General features: G+C 36.0%; 1 protein-coding gene across 8 annotated transcripts in view; it reads left to right on the forward strand.

Annotated features, from left to right (window-relative positions):
* FER (FER tyrosine kinase) overlaps positions 1-19,844 on the forward strand; it is a 190,207-nt gene that overhangs the window by 86,372 nt on the left and 83,991 nt on the right. For all 8 annotated transcript variants that reach the window (XM_084504774.1, XM_084504780.1, XM_084504781.1 and 5 more), the window contains 2 exons: positions 4,265-4,468; positions 8,747-8,869. In XM_084504774.1, the coding sequence (XP_084360900.1) occupies positions 4,265-4,468; positions 8,747-8,869 (327 nt within the window). The remainder of the gene's footprint in view (positions 1-4,264; positions 4,469-8,746; positions 8,870-19,844) is intronic.

Below are 19,844 nucleotides of genomic sequence, written 5' to 3' on the forward strand. Positions count from 1 at the left end.
GTAACTGTTATTTATGTGTTGGCACTTAAATAATTTACAGGCTCTGAGAATGAGAAAGTTCTGAGAATAATACAGTAAAAAATACGGTTTTGAAGAGAATACAGCAAGGTTAGGAATTCAGGTGGCTAGGTGGCTTCTGTTGAACAAAATGTAAGCCACTTCTCTCTAACAGCAAGAGACATAAGTTTAATCAGATGAGGAGAGAAAACACAAGAAGGAGGTCAACTGTTTTCTGTACCACTAATGCTGTGTTATGTATGAACAGAATACAGAACATGAATGAATAGTATCATAGCTTCTACCCTTCAGATAAAATGAGTAGGGTTGTTTTGTTTTGTTTTACCACTTAGGTAACTGCACATGTTGTTTGCCTTACTGAAAATATTTTTTTATTTTTTCACATCTAATAATGGTGATCCTAGAAAAAACATCACTCAGTACAAAATGAAAGTTGTTTGTGTTTTTTTGTTTCTTTTTTTTTTGTATAATTAATTTTATCTTATAATTTTCAGGTGTGTGCATTTTTACTGTTGTAGGATTGTTTTAGGATGAAATACTTGAAAATTTTCATTTCCTTGATGGAGTAAGTGCTGGTTTCGTATGATATATTAGCACATGCAAATGAGCTAGATTCAGTATTGGCAGAATATTCTACAGGGAAATGTCTCAAACTATCATGCTAAATGTATTGCTTTACTTTCTATTCTCTCTGTGCCTCTTTTAAAACTGGAGAGAAAAAAATCTTTTGGGAAAATGTTTTTCTTGTATAAAGATGGAAAATAAGCAAGTGCACAAAGGCTAAGCTTAGAATATATGTGAAAGTACAATTTTAAGTAAGCTACTATTTTAATAAAATATTAATCCCATTATTGATTTATTTTCATCGATAGAGTAAGTACAGGAATAGTCTCCCTTTTTCTGAAGTTAGCAATAATACAGCAGTCTTTGCTCCATTTTTCTTTTGAATAAGGACAACAGCTAGGGACCGCTTGATTTTTCCTCCAGGAGAAAAACTGCTGTTTCAATGGATTGTTAATTAGTGGGAGAGAAGGAGGTTCAGAATAAGAAAGGAGGACAGTAATAGAACAAGCGTGATTGATATGAGAGTATTTCCCTCCTCTTGGAAAGAAAAGTATGATGGAATATATGAGGCCATCCCTTTGCCAAAGTAACCAATGAGCAAACTATGGAAATAAATTAAAATGTTGAAGGAAAAAGAAAACAAGAAAAACAGGAGGCTGGGAGGGAAATTAAAAATGTTTCAGTGTGGTTTCCTTTCCTTCTGTGTGATTTTGTTAATTGCTTATTGTTAACTTCTATTGAAGCTAACAAAACAAACAACAAACAATCAAACAACAACAAAAAACCTTCAATTTATGCCGCTGAAACACTCCTTTGACAGTGCTTCTGTGTATAAATAAATGTGCAAAACATCTCGTCCCCAAAGTGAAATTGTAAAACGCTGGGGCTTAGAGTTCGTATTTGTTCTCAGCTAGATACTATGTATCTAGTTAATCAAATTCAGTAGCTTCCTGATCTTTAAACTTACTAAGAAAAGAGATGGGAATCGTAAACTATTTTTGAGAAGGTAGCTTTTTTTCCCACTCTATCATTTTTAAAGACTAACTTTTCTTATGTTTAAACCATTTAATTCTAACTACAAAGTGCAGTATAAACATTAGAGCTAAGTGGTAAATTGAGCTGAAATCAATATTAAAATGATTAGGTATCTTACGCTTGTTCTGTTTTTTCCGGGCTTTCAGCCATGTTTTCTTTCAAAGCCAGTCAAGGTGAATATATGTTGGAGCAGGGAGACTTGTTCATAAAAATAAAAGGATTAAAATAACATTCAAAACATTAATAATTACCAGTTGTTTCATCAGAGAAAATACAGGTTTTTTTAGCTTGGTTATGATTGACCCTTGGCATAAGATAAAAAATAAAGACAAGGGAAGGTAGAAGACAATCATCACAGGCTACATTTTGGGATTTTCATTGTTTCCTTCTAAAGAAAGAAATATTAGTTCAAACAAATTTTAAAAAGGGGAAGGTTGATCCTAGTGTCATAAACAGCACTGTAGTTAGCAATGTCTGAAATGCTCCCTTGTTTTTCCATAAGCTTTTTCTGTGTTTTATTCTGAGGTATAATCATACTTGTCTGAACAGTGACTCACTTGACCCAGTTTGAACATAAGCAGGTGTTATTATCTGGTGTCTGCCTCTTCTGTAAACTATGAAATGAATTACATCTTTTTTTTAACCTTCCTTTGTGAGGACTACAAACTATTTTATTGACCCTGAACTGTCCTTTTATCCTTAGAAACATTTCCTTTGAGGTAGAAATGTGTTTATGTGGCAAAGGCTTCGCTACCTTGAGCCCCCTAAAATTTCTTGATAGTTTAGCAAAGGTTAGAATTTTTTTTTCCTGTTGAGTCAAACTCAGCATCTTAAAAAAAAAAAAAAAAATTCAAGTAAATAACCTTTTATAATACTCTGAAAACTTATTTTTTGTGTTAGGAATTTGTGAAAGAGAATAGCTTAGTGTTATTTAACAGTGGGATACGGCTCTAATCTAAGAAGTATTTAACTGTTGATGGAATTGAAATGATTGCTTTCTTGGCCAAACAATATTCTGGGTTTTTAGTAGTTCATTATGCAAATAAATACAGTACCTTGGAGTACACCTTTTGATCTTACAAACTGTTATCTTTCTGTTCAAGCTGTTATTTTTTTCTTACATGGTCCTTCTTAGCTGTGAATTTGTAATCAATCTTGCTCACTCTTTCTAGTGATGGGTTTGCTGGTAACTGTTTTAGCCTCAAATCTCATGTCTGAAACAATCCCTGATACAAGAGGTACCCCAGGGCTTTGGATAACCAGTTTTGAAGTCTGAGAATAATGAGGCCCAGTCAGACTCTTAAATACTCTCTCCTGTATGCTATGAGGTTTCTGGACTAGATAAACTATATCTCTCGAGATATGACTTGGAAAGATAGCCATAAACCTAAAGACAAAGGCATGTTTTATACCAGGGACTTCATTAAATGCTCAAAAATTGGGCTTGGCTCAATGCTCATAAATTTGGAAATGCTCACAAATGCTCACATATTTGGATATGCTGATATATTTGGAAACAAGTTCTCAGTAGACTCCATTTTTAGGTCTATTTATTTCCTCTCTGAGGACTTGTAGTGTTTTGTCTTTGATTAGCTGGGTCATCTTGACCTGAGTATCTCTTCAAGAAGACAATAAATTTGCAGATGCCCTCTACCATGCCCAGATTTATAGTGTCATTTTTTTCTTTCATGTACTAGCGAAGTGTTTCTGTTCTCTTTCCCCAAGAAGAAAATATCATATCATATCCTTGCTTAGAGTAGAAAAAGAAACCAACCTGTTTCATCAGGGTAGAGCAGTAGTAGAGTATCAGTCAAAATAGTTTGTTTGTATCTGCTACCTGGGCCTTAACTGAGGTGTGCATCTTCTTTCTGTTACCTAAAATGTGTTTCAGCAGGTTTGCATGGAACACACTCATATATATTTCAACTCCTGATGCAATACGTAGTGTATTATTTTATTCAGATTTTTACTGATTTTTTTTCAGATTTTTATGGGAAACTGTAAATTAAAACTCATTACCTTCTGCTTACAGCTGGTGAAAGCAGTATCTTATGATCATTATACTTGCAGAAACTCAGTGCAACTTCATAAGCACAGTATGCCCAGGTGTCTATCCCCTGCTGTCATGTAAATGCTGGGAAATATGTTTCTTAGAATTATTGATTGATTTAGTATGAGGTTTTTAAACTGTATGAAAACAAGTTATCCAATTCAAATGCTTTTTTAAAATTGAGTTTCTTACGGTTTTGTCTTAGAAGTTTCTATATAAAGAAATGCTTAATTTTGAATTATTGTTTATAGTATTTCAGAACATTTAAGAAAGAGTGAGGAAGAGTCACTGCTCATTGTTGGACAGTATGGATTAGGAAAAACAGCAGGGCCAAGTGAAAATTAATATATGTTTTAATGGATATTTCCATTAAGTTGTGCGTTTTGTATATGCAGATTTATTTTTTTAGGTAACAGAAAAAAATGTGATTAGTATCCCTTTTGTGTAAATGTAAGAGCCTTGATTTTGTTTGTGAATAGAAATACATAATTTAGATACAGAAATAGAGATTAATGTTGTCTGTCATGCTTTTCATGTAAAAGTAAACTCTAAAAATGTACTGTTATAGTAACGTTTTTCTTCAATATTTTTCCCAAGTTCTTTGATGTAATATCAACCACTGAGAAACCATTGGCAGAGCAAGACTGGTATCATGGTGCAATTCCAAGAATAGAAGCCCAGGAGCTGTTAAAGCAGCAAGGAGACTTCTTGGTGCGAGAGAGCAACGGGAAACCTGGTGAATATGTCCTTTCTGTGTTTTCAGATGGACAACGGAGACACTTTATCATACAATATGCTGATGTACGTCTCTGCTATAGTACTAAATATTCAATTTTAGGAAGTTTATTATTCCATCTAAATGATTTAGGATCTACATAATTTATTATGTCATGTGGTTTTAGCCTTTATATGAAAATATGAAAGCTGTTGGTAATATTGCCATGAGTGCTCAAATCAGGGGGAAAAGGTTATTTTAGGAAATAAAAGAAAAATATGAAGTATGAGGTTATTCTACCTCTTTAATCCTATAATGAGAAGACAAATTTCTGTAAACGTTATGAAATCCAGAGCTTGTTATTACTAATTTATGCACGTACATTTATTTATTTTTAAACCCATTTTCATACTTGGTACTAATTAGGCTACTTTTAATACCTCTAATTGAATCTTACTGAAAAAAATGAAAATGTTCATTGAGGAAAAAATAATCTGCTAGTTTCTATATAGTTAACAGTTGAAGCCCCTGCTGCTCTGGAGATGCTTGAGTTTCTTTTTAGCCCTGTGGGTGTTGTTCTGTTCATAAAAGTGAACCTTGACACAAAGTCAGTGTTTATTTTGATTTTTATAGCCCTGAAGTATTTTGGTGTATCAGTGTGGTAGACAGAAAAATAAGAGCAATAAAACTACATATACCTAGACACACAGTATCTTAAAAGATGCTTGGAGCTCTCCGATTCTTAGCTGAATTATAATGCACATTATATACTTGATGTGGCTGAAATCGTTTTGTGTAAATTGTGGTATGTGGCAAGTGGACCTGTGAAAAAAAATATTGGCCTTTGAAGTCAATTAGATGGGCTGTTTTAATGACTGTTAATTTGAGGCCACCCTTATCCGGAAGATGATTTTTTTGTATCAATTTTTCCATTAAAAAAATAACAAAGCTACCTTTATTCTCATAATTTCATTACTTTCTCTTAGAAATTATATTTGAAATGTCATTGTTTGGTGTTGCATACATCATGATGGAACAGTCCAAACATCCTGATGTCATTAGCTCTGCCTGCTTGTACATTTAGTAATAGGGTAATAAAAGTATTAATTTAGTAATAAAAGTATTAATCTGCTTTTGGGATGTATTTGGGGATGATTTTGTTGACAATCATGAAAACTAAAACTTATATTAAAGAAATGTAGAACTCTTTATGCACTCCTTTGGGATGAATTTTCTGCATTTATTGTAAAAAAAAAAAAAAAAGGCTTATGTTTTAAAAAGAGAAAAGGCCTTTTAGCATTAAAAAGGAGGTAAATAGTGGGGCTGTTACGGTCATATGACAAGAGGGAATTAATTCATTAACATTTGGTGAGTTTGATTAGAGTTTAGTCCATGTTTTTAAAATTTATTTTATTTACATTGGTATTAACAGTGTGAAATCAGGTTTCTGACTGGTCAGATCTCACTGTCGGATCACTGTCAGCTTTGGTGTCCATTGACAATTTTTCTTCTGATTCAGAGACTGCAGGGTGGAGCAGGATGTATACTTGTTTATCAGTTGTCCTTTAACTGCATAAGTGTTATCAATATTTTAAATACAAATCCTAATAAAAGTATGTATGAGATAAATGAGCTCACTGTTCAGCTTTAAGTATCAAAAATCATTACCAAAATCCATTAGGCATTCAAGGCTGCTGTTGTTTTTCATGGTTTTTATTGGAGGCTATGCTATTTTTACATTGCTGTTTGTTGGTGATCTTAATAATGGTCATAATCGTGTGTAAGTACACTGAATAAAGGAATGCTCTTCATCCTGAAGATCTTAGATCAGTGGCAGAAGTTGGGTGCACAGCTGGGTATGAGATGAGTGCTGGTTAATTTGCTAGGCCCTAGTCTTAGGACGTAGGGTTTTTTGGATCATCAGAACAAAAATGTAAGAGAGGTTATTTGAAAGGAATGGAAACTAAAGTTACTGGTCAATAAAAGCTGAGCCAGTATCTAGTAACTGAATGAAGTTAAAGGAATAAACAACAGAAAGTGTTGAAACCATGAAAGCAGTTTTATGATAGAGAACCAGGAGTTTTAAAAATAGGTGACATGACCAAGCTGTCTTTACTAGGAGTAATAACACGTTTCAGAAAGTTGAATTTTAACCTGAAGAAAGAGGACCTTACTGTGCGCTTTGTAAAGAAGTTAACCCTGTAGCTAGAAAGAAAAAAACTGTGTGTCAGTGGTACAGGTTTCATTGCCCAGTTGTGTAAATGAACTTGAATCACTGCCTGTGCTTTAGGGTTGTGTTGCTGTTGTTTTTGAATTATGCAGTATTTGTTTGCTCTTGCCAGTCTTCAGAATGGCTTCTGGCAGTTCCTGTCTTCTGCGAAGAGTTCTCTAACTCTCGATAATGAGGCACAGGTTTTAACCCTGTATCCCAGTCACCTAGCTGCAATGTGCATTTTAAAACATGGAGGAGGATAAAATAATCTTAGAGTCACAGAATAGCTTTGGATGGAAGGGACCCTAAAATAACCAAGTCCCACCCCCCCTGCCATGGGCAGGGTCACCTCCCACAAACCCAGGCTGCCCAAAGCCCCGTCCAGCCTGGCCTTGAGCACCTCCAGGGATGGGGCACCCACAGCTTCTCTGGGCAACCCGTGCCAGTGCCTCACCACCCTCTGAGTGAACCTAACATTTCACCTAAATCTCCCCTCATTTAGTTTAAAACCATGCCCCCTTATCCTGTCATTATCTGCTTAAGCAAAAGTCACTCTCCATCTCCTTTATAAGCCCTCCTTAATTACTGAAAGTCTGCAATGCGGTCTCCCCAGAGCGTCCTCTTACCCAGGCTGAACATCCCCAGCTCTCTCAGCCCATCTTCATAGGAGAGGTGCTCCAGCCCTCTGATTACCTTCATGGCCCTCCTCTGGACCCGCTCTAACAGCCCCACATCCTCCTTGTGCTGGGGGCCCCAGCCCTGGACGCAGCACTCCAGGTAGGGGCTCACAAGGGCAGAGCTGAGGAGAACAATAACTACCCTGGACCTGCTGGCCACTCCTCTGTTGATGTAGCCCAGATGCAGATGGCCTGCTGGGCTGCAAGCACTCACTGCTAGCTCCTGTTGAGCTTTTCATCCACCTGAACCCCCAAGTCCTTCTCTGCAGGGCTGCTCTCAGTGAGCTCTTTTCCCAGTTTGTTCTCATGTCTGAGATTGCCCTGACCCAGGTGCAGCGCCTTGCACTTGGCCATGTTGAATCTTGTTGGCCCACTACTCCAGCCTGTCCAGGTCCCTCTGGATGGCATCCCTTCCTTCTGCTGTATCAACTGCACCACTCAGCTTGGTGTCACCTGCAAACTTGCTGAGGGTGCACTCAATCCCACTGTGTGTCACTGATAAAGTTAATAAATAACACCAGTCCCAAGACAGACCCCTGAGGTGTACCAGTTGTTACAGCGTGGACATAGAGCCATTCCTCCACCTGGAAATAAGCTCTTACTGTTTCTTCCCATCAAGAATGAGGGCAAGGAAAAGCAATGAATATAGTCTGTTTTTTCCCCACCCACCCGATAGCTGAAGAATGCTATGTCATAGTATTATTTCCTAAGATCATCTTCTATTCTTCTAGTAAAATATTAAGATATTTAATTATTTTAATTGTGTTGAATTATGTAGCTAAAATGAAATCAATTGACAAGGATGGAGGCCTGAGGAGGAGGGGTGGAATTTTGTCTTGGTAGAATTTTCTCTGTGGATTATATGCGTAACCTGCCTCTGCTTTTAGCACCAGTACAGCTCTAGTCTCCTCTGGCACACGCTTCTTAGTAAATGATAATGCTGGTCATGCACTGTGCTAGGATGTATTAGTTTTACACAACGTTGTAAGTGCAGTAAGATCTGAGTAAAACAGTATTTCTTATCCCCTGTTTAGTTTATTGTCTGATGCTTGTTTTATTTTTTTTTTCCTGTAATTTTAGAGCTTTAGGGCTTTAGAAATTTAATTATATTTTTTGAAGTTTATATTATTTTTATGTTACTGTCACAGTTTGAGTATCGCAAACAGCCCCATCTTTTGAAGTGCAAAAGCTTCTTTTTTCCTTCAAATTAAGATTTTAAACAAGTAATTCTTTTATTATGTTGCTGTAAGTGCATGATACACTAATTTTGCATTTATTAATTTATGTTTCTTACTGTCATTCCATTTAATTTGGTAGAATTACTGTTGAAATAGATTAGGACAGAAATCTTATTTTGTAAAATTAAACACTTTTGCTCTGTTACTAATGAAGGAAGCTTTATAATGCTCTTTTGCAGTTTGTTGTTTGAAATTTTGCTTGTAGAGAAACAATTATTTCCTTTTACCTCCATACAGAACCAATATCGTTTTGAAGGAACTGGGTTTCCAACTATTCCTCAACTCATAGAACATCATTATACAACAAAGCAAGTTATTACAAAGAAATCAGGTGTTGTTCTGCTGAATCCTGTTGTTAAGGTAAATGCATACATTCCAAGAACTCTATGTAACTGAAAGTACTTGAGGAGGTTGTACTATTATATAAAACATATTCCTACGCAACTTGAAAGATTTTTCATTCTTCATCATTGTTCTTTTCTTTTGCGCTTTTTCATCCTCTGCTCTGCATAACACGTTCCTTAAAAGTAACACTTTGTCCTGATTCTTAAAATAAATCTTTACTGTCCTGAGTAATGGCATTCAGTCTCCCAAAACATCCTTGCAGTTTTCCTTTCTCTGCTTTTGGTTTTCCATTTGGATTTTACTACCGAACAAGTAACTGAGACAAGTATTTCATTGCCCATGAAGTTGTAATGAAGAATTTTTCTTGAATCAACTGTTGTTCTTTAAGTGGTAAAATTCTCACAGAATTTGGAAGAGTTATGGTAACTCACACTTTTGCCACTATTTTATATCTCAGATACAAGGTATTGATACAGACATGGAAACAGTGTCTGTATCTGCCAGAGTTATTCCAAATTTGGAATAAAATTGCACTTTTTCATCAGTAAGTCATAGTAGAATGGCTATCAGGACAGGAATGAAAAAGGATGGAAATATTAAAACATACAACTGTTTAGAAAGCTTAAAGAGTCCTTGCCTTCTTCCAACAGTTTTGCAGTTGGTACTTCATTCATAAGTCAACTCCTTTCAACTAAGTCTATTTCAACTAAGAGTAAGACATCTGTTCTTGAAAAACATAAATAAATAAATAACCATACCAGTTTCAAGCATATGTAAAGCACATTCTTTGTTCTACAAAATTTTCAAAAGCATAGCAAAAAATACGGTTAGTTTCCTAATTCAAGCTCCTTGTTCTTTACCGGTAATAATGCTAAGAAACTAAAACATAATCCCTTTCTCAAAATTAAGGCTTTTTATACTTATCTGTGCTTACCTATTACATATACTTTCAAAATTTAAAGAATGACTTTTTAAATACACATTTTTGGTTAATGTCATTGTAATTACAGAGTTGAGACTTTATTCAATATAAAATATTGCTTAAATTCTTTGAATATATAAGAAAGCTTATGACTATTTTTGATGTGCATATAGTTTTTATTTTGATATAAATTGTTTAAGCTAAAAGTAAATGGTTGTCAACCCTGCATTGAAATCTTTCTATGGTTATTTGTAAAATTCTTTTATCTGGTAAAATTCTTTTATTCTCTATCTGGTTTAGATATTCAATGTTCTTTCTGATTTCTAGCTATTTTCCCCTGAATTTGTATAATATACGTACTGTCAAAGCATTGCTATTTTAGGAAACGTAAAATGATAATACAGCATGTTACTATGCACTAAATGATAACAGAAGTTATTCTTAGTTTTTCTCTGTTGAGGTTGAACAGGCCTGGAAAATACCGTCTCTTCATTGTCTGTTATTTACGTTGAAGGCAAGGAGCTTCTATGTTCCTGACATTTCTCTTTCATTATGATAACATTTTTTGGATAGAGTTAGGTTTTTATTTATGCATTGTTTTCAGCGAGAATGTATAGTCAAAGATTTTTTCTAGTACTTAAACAATTAAAGAAACACTCTCAGAAATAAGTTTCCAGATCTCTTCTTCATTAGTTTAGTTTACCCTGTATGCTTTTAGGTGTAAATGCACATAGGGGGTGTCTAAAAATCATTTGATGATAACCATGCAGACACATATGACTGTGTGGTGAGTCTTTTCGGCTTGAATCTTTAACACCACAACTGCAGTCAGACACAGCATAACCTCCATACAAACTGATGGAGGACATTTTCTAAGGCTTTATTATTATTATTATTATTATTATTATTATTATTATTATTACTATTATTATTTTCTCTCTGTCTCTAATACTGTCACTGGCTGCAAAGTCGGTTTTTCTTTTGTCTGTTTTCAGGGGAAAAATGAAGTAGACCCTCCAGACTTGTTCATCTGAGTTAGTTTTAGTATTAAATAAAACCAGAGAAAATACAAGAATTTCTTCTAGGAGAATGCTCGTTTTATGAGCAGTTTGTGGGTGATAGGACTTGGAGTGAAAAAGTACTTTTTACTAACTCAGGTTTCCAAAGTGCTGTAAATAATCAGCCTCTGTTCATAAAATCATATCACTCTGGCTGCATTTTTTTGGTGAAATTACATACTTTGTGCTACTGTATGTCAGTCTTCAGTATGTGTGTATATTTCCTACAGGGTTCATAAATTCTTCAGCTTTCATACTGATAGGTTATGAGCAGTAATGGAAAACATTGTCATGGTCATACTGACAGTGCTAAAAAGAGTATTTGGTGACTGGAAACTTTATTGTGTATATATATACACACATACATATATGTAAGTATATGTTTATGTATTTATGTATCACATATTTTATATAGGCTTTCAAAAATATATGAAATATGATCTGATAGCTACTAATACGGTAACTGAGAACTGTATAAAGGATGCACTTTGTGCTTCACAGCCAACAATTTGAACCAAGTAAGAAAGTTTTGACAGAGGTGTTAGCTAGACAACTTAAACTGTTGTGTTTTGCTGTACCTTTTTGTCTTAGCTATGATTTTATGATGATTATAGTTCTCATCTCATCAATGTTATTTGTTGTAGAACAGTACTTCAGAATTAAGGAAAAGAGTGTTAAGAGCTTTCCTTGTTAATTGGCATAGAGCTCTGGCATTTGTATGGAGAAGTGGGGACATTTTGTTATTTTCAGAAATGGCATATGTGCTCTGACATCTAGGGTTGGGGGTATTTTCTGCATCATGTGCTAATATCAGAGTATCTTTGATCTTTTCCTTAAAATTTGTTTGACATCTGCAGAGACTGTTTTTCCTGTTTTCTTTCTTACAGCTGCAAAGTAGCCTTTGACGTTTCATGCAATCTTTAATCTTTCTGGGCAAATTGCTGTTCCTATAATAACCTATTTAGAAAGTGAAAGTTAAATATGACAGAGAACTTCACAGAAAAACAATTATGCTATGTAGTTTATTTTTCCTTTCCTTCCTTCCCAGTCATTTATCCTCCTTTACCATATTAGCAAAATTAGTGTTCACCTTCTGTGACGTTGTCCTTGAAAGGAACACTGTTAATTGTGCCACAAAAGGCCTGTCCCACATCCACCCTTCATGTAGACCAAATCTGCCTGCTTGGAATTCTAATGATACATAATAATAGAATTTAAATTAGAAAAACTAAGGTCATTAAAAAGATATCCGCAAGTGATTTTTTTTTTTTAAAATGGAAGAGTCTCCTTTATATTTATTTATAACCTTTTTAGAAAAAATGCACATTGTATTATTTAATTTATTATTGATGAAATGACTGTTATGAAAAGCCTCAGAGTAACCTCAATGCATGCCTAAGGACTTTATTAGTAGAAAAGCTATTTTAAGCATACACAATGTGTTTTTTAACTTTCTACCATCTTTGACCTCACGTTTTTGAGGTATTTAAATTTCCTGAAATACATTCTGTATGCTTAAGAAATCTGTATTAAATTGCGGATGTGCTCAGTTTGACTAACAGAAAATAAAGTCATCAAGGAAATAAGAAGTACTGGTTTTATGTGGATATAACTGCATTAACGTTTTAACTTGGATCAGAAATGCACTTCTGAAGTGAATCCGCCCATTGCCACTTCAGATGCTCTGCTTCCATCAGTGAGCAATCCCTGAGGATTCAAGCGTTAAACAGAAACAAAATAGGAAGATGCAAAACTGCTGATTGAAATTCAGTCTTCATAGTCAGAGGAGATCTAGTCAGAAATACTCCTTTGCCCTCCTGTATGTATGTTTAAGGTACTCTGCACCAACTGTTTCAAATCTGCTGCTATTTCACTAGTGCCAATATAGTCATAGTCTTTGGACCTTCTGCAGTGAATTCAAATTCTGAGCTCATGAAAAAAATAAGCTACTTTGTCAGATGAGTTGGACTGTGCATTCTTTGCCAGCAACTTTCAGTCAGGATCTATTCTGATCTGACAAACAAGCCTGTGTTACATTTTTTTAATGTTGGAAAATGATGAACCCACTAAGTGAAATGAGTAAATTGAGTAAAATAAATAAATAAAGTTAAAAACCAAAACAAAAGATTGTAGTTCAAATAGTAGTTCAAGTTTTCAAGTGACGCAAGCATTTTGTGTGGATTTGATACCAGTTGCAATATGTGATTGTTAGACCTGTGAAAAGAAATTATGAAGAAATACAAATTTGAGTGAGAAGACAAAGGTAGTGAGATTCTTTTCATGGAAATGCACTCATAAAAATCTGACATGACCCTAATTGTTCAGTCACTGAACCAATTTAAGCTGTATTAATCTGTATTCATATTTAAAGGTCTTTGAGCTCAGCTTTCAAAGACTAAAAGTATAAACAAGTTACTTGTTCCATATTTCAGCTCTTAGTACTTTCAGAATATTGACTCCTTTAGCATAGTTGACATACATGTAAAGCTCATACAAAGCTGACCATAAGCTATTTTCCTGATTTTTGGCTTCCCTAGTTGTTCATTGGTTTTGCTTTATTTTCAAAAGCATGTTCATTGTTGCAGACAACAGGCATGCTCATGTTGCTGGTAGCTCGTGTTTCTCAGGCCAGCAAGGCTGAGCTGGAAGAATTCAAGAAGTTTGCTGACTAGTCTCATTTTCAGGCCAGTCTTCTTAGGCCTGCTGAGGAAGGCAGAGGAGAAGCAAAGAGACTCAATAAAGAGATTTTTAGGTTTATCCCAAAGTAGTGCTGACACTCAATTAGGAATTCTGATCTTGTGACATGAAAAAATTAAGTTGGTGAGGAGGAAAACAATTGCAATAATTGGCGTTGCTTATTGGGAAGATCATCTTGTATTTGCTTGACCTGAGGACACCTCTCTAGGAGCAGAACTTTCACCTGAAAGAAGCAGGCCAGAGAAGCATACAGTTCAGCTATCACAATTTTGTGTAGTGTAGGTTTGTAGCTCCAAAGAGCATCAGTGTGAATTATCTGGATGTTACCCACACACCTGGCCAGGCTTGTAGACATGCCAAGAAGGACCATGTGGTTATAGTCTTTGTGGGCTGAGTTTTGGCCCAGAGATGTAATGCTCATGAATATAACTAATGTCTGATATATGCACTTTTAAATGTTAAAATGTATCTTTTATTTTCTTAAGGAAATTAAATACACAGTGAAAAGTGGGGATTTATTGTACGTAATGTCATAGAAAAATGTTGTATTTGTTGCATAAGCATGAAATGATTTTTTTGCCAGTTCTTCACTATTATATGATCATGCAGAAGGTTTGTGATTCATATGACAGGATTTTTTTTTTTTTTTTTTTTTTTTAGTGTAATAGGAGAATTTAGGCAGATTATTAGCAGGTACTTTAGTTTAATCCTGGAATCTGAAGAATAGTCTGCAGCTATTGATATTTGATAAATTCAATATATTAGTATTAGAGATGCTTTTGAATTATGTTCCTATTTCCTTAGAATTTAGAGGTGTTACAAGATTTCATTTTAAAGGTTTTAACAAGGACTGCAGCAGTTCTGACAGGTAATAAAAGGAACCCATCTTCCATAATGGTGGCTTGTACTTCTGAAAGTATTGCATCCTAACGAGAATGGGAAAAAGGGGAGTGATTTTCTCTTTGTGCAAACAAGCTGGTAAACCACATTTAAATATAATTTCAGGTACCTTGAAAACTTTAAAAAGTTGGAGGAACTTTTTATTTACAATAATCTTTTTAAAATGTTGTAATAGCGGAGGCACATTAGACTGCTTAAACAAAGAGTAAGAAAGATTGTTTTATATTCAGATATTTTGTGACAAAAGACTTATGTAGCTTTTCTGCATGTTGGTGGCATTTCTGGTTCCACCTTATCTTCATGGTAAACCTTTCCATTATAAGTTTTAGAACGAAAGTGGACAATAACATTATTAAAGGGTGTAAGCATTCATGTTCAAATCTGGAACAAAAAGTGTGTTTTTATCAAGTATATGACTTCTATTGTAGCAAACAAAATGTCATTTTTGAACAATCTCTTTAAGAAAAAAAATCTTTCCTAGAAATATTAAATGGGCACCCTGGCTGCATGTGCACTACTAGTTTTGTATGTTCACATAAAAAAAGAGTGCTGTAGTGCTGTGTGGGCTGCAAATTGAACAAAAGCAGTACTCAAACACAACTGAAAACAGAAAATAAAACATTCTGAAAGTAGTAAAAGAACTAAAAGTTATGAAGGAGATGGAAATAAGCCATTCTTACTATAATGGTTTTACTCAGATGGGCAGCCAAGCTTCACCACAACTGCTCAAAAGGAAAGGGGGAGAAGATATCATGGAAAGGGCTCAAGGACTGAGATAAGGACAGAGAGAGATCACTGAACAGGTATTGTCACATGAAAAAAAGACTCAACATAGAGAGATTAATTAAATTTATTACCTATTATTAACAAGCTAGAGCAGTGAGAAACAACCACCCCCCAAAAAAAAACAACAAACCAAAAACACCTTCCCCCATCCACCCTCTTCCACCTCCTCCCCCAAAGCAGCGCAGGGGAACAGGGAATGGGGGCGGTGGTCAGTCCCTGACGCTTCGTCTCCACCGCTCCTTCTCATTCACTCTCTGCCCCTGCCTCCCACGGGGTCCCTCCCAGGGATGCCGTCCTTCCCCAACTGAGCCTGCGGGGGCTGCCCACAGGCAGCAGCTCTTCAAGCACTGCTCCCACACGGCTCCGTCCCACGGGGTCCATCCATCCATCCATCCCCCAGGAGCAAACTGCTCCAGCACGGGTCCCCCACGGGTGGGCGGCAGCTCCCCCCAGACCCCCTGCTCCTGCGTGGGCTCCTCTCCACGGGCTGCAGCTCCGGCCCGGGGCCTGCTCCTGCGGGGGCTCTCCATGGGCCGCAGCCTCCTCCAGGCCACATCCACCTGCTCCACCGGGGGCTCCTCCACCCATGGGGGGGCTGCAGCGTGGAGATCTGCTCCATGTGGGACCCATGGGCTGCAGGGGGACAGCCTGCTCCACCAGGGGCCTCTCCCTGCACAGCCCGCAGGGGAACTGCTGCTGCCTGCCTGCAGCACCTCCTGCTGCACTCACCTGGGGTCTGCAGGGCTCTTTCTCTCTCATTTTCTCACTCCTCTCTCTAAGCTACTATTGTGCAGCAGTTGTGGTGTTTTGCTTGTTGGTTATTTTCCACCCTTAAATTTGCTCTCCCAGAGGCGCACCCAGCATTGCTCACTGGCTTGGCTCTGGCCAGCAGCAGGTCCCTTTGGAGCAGCTGAAACTGGCCCTTAGCCAACATGAGGCAGCTTCTGGGCTCTTCTCACGGAAGCCACCCCTGCAGGCCCCTGCTACCAAAACCTTGCCATGTAAACCTACTACACCACTACATAAGAAAAAAAAAAAAAAAAAGGAGGGAAATACGTATGCCATGGAAGATTTTTGAGTAGTGCTTTTTTTTTTTTTTTTTTTTGATGAAAAATGAGAACTAGGAGGATAAGCTACTTAAATGAATGCATCGTTCAATGAAGGTTATTTGGATTTACCGGTTTCTATTTCTACATTTTCTATATGCATGTGAAAATCAGAGTACTGACTGCATTCCATGGTATTCTGGGTGTAAGTGGAACACTTTCAAAAACAGGGGCTTTAAACTGTGACTTTTGAAAGTCTTCATCAGAAGCTTTATAATCAGTCATTGATAGAGCACTATACTAAAATTCGATTAGAATTTGGTAGGATTGCAATAATGAAACTGCTTTTTATGCTTAAGTAATACCGTGATTTTTTTATGGGTTCTGACTGTTTCCATGGATTTGTAACTTAAGTATTGTATTAACTATTTTCGTGAGTTGCAAGCTTACAGTAAGCCTCTAATTGTATTCTTCATGTTGGTTTTGCTAGTGCCATCAGTATGATTTTAATACAAGTAGTTTTTTGAGTTTACAATACTTTTGTAGGCTATGAAAGGCTCAAAAACCAGCATGGATTAAGAACAGGAGTATGAGTGTGTGCTCTTAAATAGGATTTGTAGTATTAAAGTTCTGTACAGTGAGTTACTGTGAAGAAGCTTGTGATTGCCTCCACCAGTTTAAGTGAAACAAGATGTTAAAAAGGAGTGAAATGATGTGGAGAGAAACCAGGGACAGTATTGTTTATCAGTGACTTAAAAGCCAAATCTGTTGTAGATTAAAATAATCATGGGATTGACTGTCGCATTTTTACAATGATACTACAGCAGAAATCCATACAGCATTTTCCCTCTCTCCACAGAAAGGTAGTTGGTGTGTTGCCTTTATACATATTTTAGCATTGCTGACTTGCAGCATAAGGTCTACTTTGACCACATTGTGGGAGAAAGAATGGACATTATTCCTTAGAGTTCCAAAACAGCTTTTAATTTGGAAGATCAAAAGGATGGCCAAGAATTTTTTTGCATTCTGATAATGAAAAATTCATTAATAAGGGCAACTTCTTTCCATCAATCAGTTGAAGATGTGCATATTATGCAAACTAGAATTTTGATTTTGCTTTCCTTTTATAACATGATCAGAATATACCAGGAGGCATACAGGATTGTTGGCAAAGGCTGTACAAAGGAATATAATGTGGCTTCTGATTCCATTTTTTACAGGCTATTTTGTCATTTGTCATTTGTTTTTCTGATCTCCTCTTTTTCTGGAAGAGATGATGTCATCTTGGTATTAGACATTGTGTAGGTATTTAATAAAGAAAAAAAGTAGTTTAGCTACAAATTTTAGATGTAGTTTTGTGAGTTAGGGTTTGTTATTGCAAATTGGGAATGTAATTTGTTACAGGATTTTATCAGTAAGTAAAAAATGCTTGGATAGCTACCATGTGTGCAACACCAAAATCTGCCAGGTTCTTAAGCAAGCTTCCATGTTATTTTTCTGTTTGGTCAGACAAAGAGTGCTGAACAGTTGCTTTTCTTTTCATAAGAGCTGTTATTTTTTTTTTTTTATGGTAAATGAGTGCTTAGACTGACATTAAAATTGAATAATTTTGATCTTAAAATGCTTACAACCTGCCTACATGAGTTTATAGATTTGTGTGAAGCTTCATGTGATTTCAGCAAATCATGTGTCTGTTACAGTATGTATCTCCTCTGGAATTTGTAGTGGTTTACATACATGAATCTTCACAGATTATCTCAAAAGCACCTAACATTTGCACCTGCATATATTGGAAAAATAAGATAATGATATTGTCTTGGCTTGCAAACTAAAATGGTAATGTAAGTTTGACCAGCAGTTGCAGTATATTTATTGCAAACAAATTGTGATAAAGCAAGTATGCTTCCTCTCAGGAAAACCATTCTAACAGGAAAAGTCCTGCAGTGCTTTGAAGCCAACACATGTTCATATGGAATGGTAGGAATGGTGCATGTGGTTCATGGATACCCATCAAAGTCCTTTACAAGGAACTTGCATGGAAACAATGACATCACAGCACACTTTCTTTTCTTGTGGGTTTTCTGGGCAGAGATTATTAAAGAATAGGTGGCTGTTCTTTCTGTAGCTGCAAGCTTTACTGCACCTACACCTTCCATGGTGTTGCTGGCAAATATATACCTTCATATTTAAAGAGGTGTAAATATATATACCTTTGTATATGACATGCAGACTGTCATCTTTATTCACTTATATGAAAGGAAAATTCATGAATATGTAGTTTACACTTCTCTGTGTGTGTGACTGTGTGTAGAAGTGCAGTAGCCTTAACACTTAGGTTTTTCACTATGCTTAAAATAGATAACTAGTAAATTACATCATGTGCAAGCCACCAGAAATAAATACGTACAATGCTTACTAATAAAATAAGCATTGTGGCAATCAAGATATATTTAGCAGTGTATGAGAAGATTGGAAAAGATGTTTTGTCTGTGTGTACCATACAAGTCTATATTAAAAGTCATTTTTTTCTATAAAGGCAGCCTAATTTTATGTTAAAAATGTTGAGTGCAAGTAGGTCAAGCTAATGCTGAGTGTCAAAGAGGAGCAGTGGCTTCTGTCTTTTAGCATTCCAAACATAAAATAGGTTTGTGTAACTACAAAAATGATCATAAAAACCATTGATTCTGTATTGACCTGTCACAGCTGTAATTTTGTATTCATTTTTAACGATCCATCTAGTTAAGGGCTTCATTTTCAAACAAAGCTTCAAAGAACAGATTGATTCCTTTATATGTTAGTTGTAGGTGTGTATTTGTCTTATTTATTTTATTAAGAAACGACAATCAGATAATATGAATTGAAAGACTTTGTAGTTAAAGAACAGAAGTTAAAGTTCAAGAGAGTGAGTTAAAGACCCTTCTCTAGTGCACATTGCCATGTGGCATTGGGCAGGTGATTTCTGGTAGAAGAGTTCCTTGAGCTGGATTCCTACCTACATTATATTGAAGCATATTTACGTAAAATACTTAAGGAATCATACACCAAAAGCTCTGGAAGCACAAAAATTTATTGTTATCACAACTATACTGAGTATGGTATGTATATGCTAGCATTAATGGTATGTGAGAATAGTAGTATCTTCTTAGAGAACAATACCTACCTGATAAAAATGCAACATGCTTTAGTTAAACTATGGACATTTCTGTAATGTTGTTTGACTTTGGGTTCAAAGCTATCATGTATCTGTCTTGGAATGCAGGCAGAATTTACTAATATTCACACCGGCAAAGTCATACAAATTAAGGCTGCAGTTTCATGTTGCAGCTGTGTAAAGTGAACAACTTGCTGCTGCCAAAAAGGTGTCTATGTGTGTGTGATAAGAAGGTGATCTTGCTCCCTTTTCCTTTCTTTGTGGCTTTGCCTTTTTCCTGCTCTTTCCCAATTGCAAATTAAACTAATATACCTGTTTGTTTGAAATTTTACCAGGTCAACTCTTTTGCATTTTAATAATTTTAATGTGTTACCTGAAGATTATGAACGCCAGTGAAAGAGGAGCATATGTGGCTAGGAAGGGATAGGTT

This window comes from Aythya ferina, assembly GCF_964211825.1.
Source record: "Aythya ferina genome assembly, chromosome: Z".
Classification (NCBI taxonomy): Eukaryota; Metazoa; Chordata; class Aves; order Anseriformes; family Anatidae; genus Aythya; species Aythya ferina.